We start from the raw sequence: 7,130 nt of genomic DNA, 5'->3' as shown, positions 1-7,130 counted from the left end.
CTGCTGAAATCACAAGCAGGGTCCTTCTTTTGTCCACTGGATTTTGAATCAGATTCTGTATAAATGCGAACCACCAAATAGTGGGATATGAAAACCTGGTTGTGGGATCTGCCTCCCACAGCTCTTCACCTTGGCCTGCTAGGCAGGCTGCTCATGGTCCAGTTCAGTAACCACTGTGTGTTTGCTTGGCCAGCTATCCCCTTTCTATCCCATGGATTACCGCTTTGAGGATGGCGATACTTGTGGAGATGGGATTGTACAGGATGGGGAAGAGTGCGATGATGGCAATACGGTTGTGACCGATGACTGTATAAGTAAGTTACAGCGCATCAAGAACAGCCTCTTTCCACCAGGGAAGGTGCATTAATTGTTTCCACAGGGTACACTGCTGTGTAAGTCACACAAGTGTTTCACTCAAGGGAACTTGCACGGCTTGTGGATCGAGTGCAGGGAGGGGGAGGCGCAATGGCCATAGTGTGAAAACGGAGGTCCTTCATACATGTGGATGCCACACACCAGCACAAGACAGAGGTGTTGCCAACTGCTTCTCATGCACCCTCATCAAGGGCCATGTACTTCACTGAGCGGAAGCACCTGCGGTCAGACCAAACTCACTGCATTTCAGGGGCCAAATCCAGCAGCTGGTTTACACACACACATTCCTAGGGGGCTGCCAGCTTCCTGTCCAAAAGATGTAGCATACCTTTGCACTGCACCACAAAACCCCTTAGGATAGACACTAAAGCTGGCTGTTACTAACAGCAAGCTAGATCCTGGGTCCAGTAAAACTGCTTTTGATTGTTATTCACTTGCATATGGAAAGTGTCAGCCTTTACTACCTTCACAGTTTGGTTTATACTACATTTGATTCCTGTCCAATCAAGCTTCCTTTCATCGTGCTGGTTGTGAATAGCAAAGAGCATATATGCATACAAGCAGCTGTGGCAACCTTCTTATCTACCTTTCAGTTTTACTGCTTGATTCCTTCCCCAGAGCACAGCACTCTACCCTATCTACAGCTGACACACAGCAGGTTTGGTACTCTGTTGATGCTAGCAAAGGGATGCTTCTTCACATTTCAGAACAAGCATCAGCTGACACTGAAAGATTTAATTTTTCTTTGTCATTTATACAGCACTCCATTCTTTAGCCTGACTTTGAAAATGAAGTGCTTGCAGCCATGCTCTATGTGAGTTTGTCCATCCAGCTGCCCCTCACCATGCTTCTCCTTATAACTGAGGAATCCCAACCAACTTCTTGATGACAACAGGAAAGAGATTTCGAAGACAATACAATGCAAGAGGCATAGGGAGATGTATAAACAAATGCCCCTCTAAGCTTTCCTGACTGCAGAGTAATGCAGTGAGAGAGCCTGAGCTCTCCAGCCTCCGAGCATGAGAAAATGATTCGGTTAGAATTTGCAATTAACTCTGGGGAATAAGCATGCAGGAAATGGTGTTCATTAGTTCTAGTGCCTGCAACATTGTACATTGTTTGTCTGGAGGTACATCGTGCTACTTTGTGCTATCTGCTGGGCAAAGCTTTAGGTCAGTCAAGGCTGCCTGACGATGTGACCTGAAGAGTTATCACTGAGTTACTCAGAAATGAACACGTTGTCATCCTTCTGCTCGTGTGACTGAACCAAAAGAAAAAGGTTAACCAAATGTTAAGTAGATTGAACTGTAAAGTAGGCTCTTTTTTTGGAAGCAACAATTTCTAATAAACAGATGCTTGGTGCAAGTAATTAATAATATCTATTTGTAAGCAACCCACTTTACCTCCTACAGACTCCCTATTCTTGAGTGTCCTTTTAATCTGTAGCTTAACAGTTTTCCAAGAAGATGTTGAAAAGATTTTAGCTAAATGAATTTGTTTTGAGTAACACTCAAAAAGTTGAGGACATCAAAAGCAAAGTCCGTTTGCTAGAATAGCGAACCAACCCACAAATCACAGCAGCCTCCACGTCAGTTACCATGAAAAAATGCCACAAGGCCCACTCACACCCAGTCAGTAGGAGTCAGCAGTGGGAAAAACACCCACTGCTGTTTTCTGGCAATCATAACAAACTCTTTTTTAAGTCTGATAGACAGGCAATAGGTCTGCAGGATTCTGTTGGTATGTGGGAATTCATTTGCAGTGTACACACATAGATACCGTGCAACACTGGGTAAAGGTCTGGGCTGGGATTTTCAAACCACTGAAAGACCTCAGAGTGTTCTTTTGAAACTGTGGCCTCCCCGAACCATTTATGTTAACTACATTTTATGTTACTTTAATTTTCATTTTGATAGCAATTATCTGTGGTAATAATAATTATTAGAACGCTGTTGTGATTAGTGTTTCTGTAGTAAACAGTTTTAGTAGTTATCCATTCTTTCCCTTGACCATTGAAATTAGGCTACAAAAAAACCCAACCCACCATATGCTTTGTAGTAAAGAATATTCCTCCTCTTAAGACAGTCCTTACAGGATGCCCTCCCCAGAATGCCTTGTTTTATACTTTGTTCTTAAAAATCTAGTTCCACTTAACCTTACCTGCTTCTTTTACATATAAGGTGCCTTGAAAGTATTTCTTTCTGCATTTTTCATCAGGATGCCGCCGTGCTTACTGTGGAGATGGCTACAGACATGAAGGGGTTGAAGATTGTGATGGAAAGGATTTTGGATATTTGACATGTAAAACATATCTCCCTGGGTATGTATGAGCTGCTTTCACTTTGGCTTAGGGCTTTTTGGTTGGTTGTTTTTTCTGTTTTCTCTTTGCCAGCTTTAACATAAAAAAGTATTACCCACTTCAGCCTTGTTCCACTGGTACCACTGCAGGCAGTGGGAGAGAAAGACTATATCAGATTATTTCTTTATGTAATTGACTTTAAGAGCTAAATCTCATCTCTCAGTAATTAGCACTTACCTCTTATTGTACAAAATGAGTAAAGATAAACAGACATACGTTTGCCCATTGCTTGCAAGGTTTCCTCGTTTTGTGACATTATCATTGCATTAATGTTCACCCACAACATACCAGGAATAGGAAAGACCTTGAGAAGGAAACGATCACACTGAAGGAAAAACCCCAACAAACCAAACCACAACCTCTAGCCGACCTCCTGTTGCCCTTACCTTTAATGGGTACTCTAGGGAATCAACCAGTCACCTATCAACCTTTCCAAAGGCCAGGAAATTCACTCAGCAGACATGCAAAGCCATACATCTGCTTAGCAATGGCCTTCATTTAAAACATGTTTATTGTTGACTTGCCTTCTCTGCCTTTGTTTAAGCAGCTTCTTCTGGTCAGCATTTTGCCTCCTACAGCAGTCCTCCTATTTAACTGTCAGGTATTGTTACTGGCTAACAGGAAACATTTAATTTGCAAATGAAATTAGGCACAGAGCCCTCATCATTCATGGAAGAATAATGTGCTAATTGACAGGAATAAGAAACCACAGGATGTCTTTGTAAATCAGGTGCTGTGCTAATCCTTCTGCTGCAATTGTTGGAGCACTCCTGGTGTAAGAGATTACCAATATGGAGACCAGGAAACCTGGCAATCTGAAACATTTTACAGATAGTATCTCATCTTCAGACAGTGTGGATCTGTTCTCTACTGTGAAAGCTATTCCCTTCCAAGATCCAAAGTCTGGTGCCAGAAACAGCAAGCTTTTGCTCCAGAGTTTTTTATAAATTTCACATTCCATGTACTATCAAGTTGTGAAGAGCAACTGAGATACTTCATTTTTGTGTGTGCAGTCTGCAAATTATCTGCTAAACTAAAGAAAAAGCTGTGAATCATGAGCATGTCAGCAGGCACTCCCAAGGGGGTTTCATCCCAAAGTACCCTTTCCTCCAGGAGCTCTTCCGCAACTGTCTTTCCCATTTTCTACTCTTTTCGGTCCCCAAATCCCTCCTTCTATTTCACAAACCTTCACGTCATATTTTACATTGATTTTCTGAGAATGTGGGTTATCCAAGGACATAGCTTTAAGGACCTGCTTAATGACTGCTTAATCCACAGCTTGTGGGTTATTTGACGGATGGGTTATTCACTTACACATATGCTAGCAATAAAACCTCATCAAAACGCTTATTTTATTAACATCTCTGCTCAGGTCTTCAGTAGGTAGAGTCATTGCAGCTCGGTTTAAGTCAGGAGAAAGACAAAAATCACTGGATATCCTTATTTTGCAAGGACCCTTACATTCACCTTTTTTTAATCTCAAAGGCGGGCGTGCGTCACTGTCCTTATTTCAAGTACACAAAAAATAAGTTAAAGGACAGGCACACTCATGCCTGCTGGATAGATTGTAAGTAACTGGAAAAACACTTAACTCAAAGGCTCAGATATTTCATTACACAGTTCCCATGGGTGAGTGCCAAGGCCTCCTGCACCCACCCCCGCTCAAGTCCCAGTGCCCACAGGGATTTTATTCTTTAATTGACATTACTGGGAATGAAGTCTTCACTCATAGTTTCTCCTGGACTTTTATTTTGCTGACAAGTGGGAGCACAGTGGAGCAGTGATGAAATTACCCTCTTATTTAGGTTCCCATATGTTGCGACTGCATATGGCGTTTTCTGATGTTTTTCACTCCTACAGAGAGTTACATTCAGAAACCACATAATGTGAACTATTATAGAATACTTTGAAACTGAAATACTCTCTTTTATTTTAGGTCTTATGGAAGATTGCGATGCACTTCTTACTGCTACATTGACTCTACACAGTGTCGATACTTCACATGAGGGGAGCGGAGGTGGGTAGCATCCCACATGCAGCGGGGTGCTAGGTGCTACACTATCATCTATCCAAGAAGGACTGGGACAAAAAAACCCCACCCACCTCTGTGTGAAAGCAAACAGAGACATCGTGCTGCTGATGGCCATTTTGAGATCTTTTTCTTTTAAAATTAAGCCAGATGATAGGGAAAAAATAGGACCACTGCATCCTGTCTTAATAGAGAAATGTCAAATGGTGTTTACGAGTAAGACCTTCATGTGGCTGTGGGTGGCATCTCACACTCCATCAATCACAAACGTCACGTTAAGCTACTGGAAACTGAGTTTCACTAACCAGGAATATCATGTAATAATTACCTCGATTTAACACTGTTAAACCTACAGGTAAGCTCTTCAGGGTTTCTGCCTTTAAACCTTCTCAGCATAAACGCGAAGCATATCTTGGACGCAGTGTTTATAGAGACTTTCTCTTTTATTACAATGTGAACTTTGCAAGTGTTGTATCCACATGACTGATGGCTTCAGCGACATTAAGGGTAACTATACACCTTTGTGGGTCGAAGGAGCAGATGCCCTTCAGTAAATGCTTTCAGGATCAGCAAATCAGCCAAAAAAGCTCATTAACTTCACCTTCAGGCTAATACATTTGGCTGTGTGTGTCTGTGTGCATGCACAGAAATGCAATCACAGGAGGCCTGAAACTGCAGACCACCGAGGCCAGAAGGACAAATAAACTGTGACATAACCAAGGAGCTGTCTCCTAGGAGAGGAATCAGACAAGGAGGGAAGATAAAGAAGGAACATGTTTCTGTATTTTCCACCTTTGTGCTGAGCTGGCTGGGCTCAGCGTGACCCTGAAGGGGCTGGGACTGCATTGGTCACCTGCCTGAAACTACAGCGTAACCATGTACACACTGCCTTCACTCTGGTTTCTCTACTGGAAGGTCGTCTCTTTTTCACCCCCTTGTGCACCCAACCATCATCATTGAATCCCAGTTATACCCTGTCCTCTCTCTATCCCACACGTTGTTTCTGTCATTGTGTCTGGGGTACCCCCCCGATGTACATTCTTTCTTTTGTATCGCTGTAAATCAGACCTTGGAGTTAGGGTGTTTATTGGATGCTCACACATGCTGTGTAATATACAGTGTAATATACATGTATTTTTGTTTTTTAGAAAGTTTGTTCAACTACATTAGCTCTGATAGGAGTCAGGGTAATTATATACTTATTTATTAGTAGCATTAAAGAGCGAGTTTCACATGGGAAGCATATTAAATGTTTTGTGTGAAAGAGTCTGTTACAGAGGAAAATGAAGCAATGGATGTGCCAAATTCAGGACTAAAAGCCTCAAATCAAGGCGTTCTTTTCATACAAGCCTTTTCCCGCTTCGCGATCAATGCTGCACACGACTGTTTGAAATGCGAGAGTTACCTGCACCGGTGGCAGCACTGCAACAGCTGCACTCGCACTGGTAATGCTGTGAAGGTTAAATAAAGGTGGATGTTGTGCTGTAATGATAATGCACTAAAGCAATCAAGAAATGCATACAACTTTCACCACCTGTATAGAAGACTGCAACTCTGCGTGTCTAAAGTGATACTGGAAATCATCAGTTAAAAAAACCCAAAACAACAAAACCCACGGTTAGTGTGCTCTTTGTGGCTATCACCTGCCTGAGCTATTTATGTTGCTATGAAGCCAAGCCACCAGCATCTGTAGCCCAGTTCAAATTTTTTCCTCTTGTTGCTTTTCTTCTTTTTTAACAGAGGTCTTAATAACAGGTCAAGGAACCACTGGGGCAAGGAACTTGCCCTAAGCTCTGGAAATCGGGGTGCTAGCACAGCTGCCTTTTAATTTCCCTTTGTGCTGTGACGGGTTCCAGCAGCTTCACACCATGCAGCAGCACGTATCCTAGTAGGAGGCTCCCAAGGACAGCCATGCTTCCAGCAGCACATCATGCTGGCCATCCCTCCAGATGAACGTATGGCAACATTTGTCTGGTCTTACCAACCTGGGCTTGGAGACTCTTCATGTGAACCCCTTGCCTTCTCCAAGGGGTTCATCTCTGCTCCCCAGAAGGCTGAAGTCTTTGGGAAAATTGGTGATTCCAGGGGCCTTTCACCTTCAGGTTTAAGTCACATCATTTTTAAAAGCTCCTACCTCCAAAGGACATTGAGTTGCAAAGCAAAGCGCATAGACGGTAGGGAATATAAACAGGACATCTGATCATATAGTAAAATTGTACCGTGCTGCACATCTTCAGGAAGGGGCATATTGGTCTGGTCAGAAAAATTCACAAAGCATGGATTTTAAATGGACTTCATTAATACAGCACAAACAAATCAGCATCTTAACAGAAAGAAAGCAGTATAAAATACAAGGGGGAAAAAAAG

At 42.6% G+C, this 7,130-nt stretch overlaps 1 protein-coding gene across 1 annotated transcript in view; it reads left to right on the top strand.

Annotated features, from left to right (window-relative positions):
• The window catches only part of COLQ (collagen-like tail subunit (single strand of homotrimer) of asymmetric acetylcholinesterase), a 41,315-nt gene extending 36,575 nt beyond the window's left edge, over nucleotides 1-4,740 (top strand). Inside the window, exons 15-17 of the mRNA XM_010018717.1 lie at nucleotides 194-314; nucleotides 2,593-2,695; nucleotides 4,671-4,740. Coding sequence (XP_010017019.1) covers nucleotides 194-314; nucleotides 2,593-2,695; nucleotides 4,671-4,740 — 294 coding nt within the window. The remainder of the gene's footprint in view (nucleotides 1-193; nucleotides 315-2,592; nucleotides 2,696-4,670) is intronic.
• Nucleotides 4,741-7,130: the final 2,390 nt, after the last annotated feature.

The sequence above is a fragment of the Nestor notabilis genome, unplaced genomic scaffold (genome assembly GCF_000696875.1).
Source record: "Nestor notabilis isolate BGI_N333 unplaced genomic scaffold, ASM69687v1 scaffold2510, whole genome shotgun sequence".
Lineage (NCBI taxonomy): Eukaryota > Metazoa > Chordata > Aves > Psittaciformes > Psittacidae > Nestor > Nestor notabilis.
The sequence above is the reverse complement of the archived record's forward strand: the minus strand, read 5'-3'. Positions and strand labels throughout refer to the sequence as shown.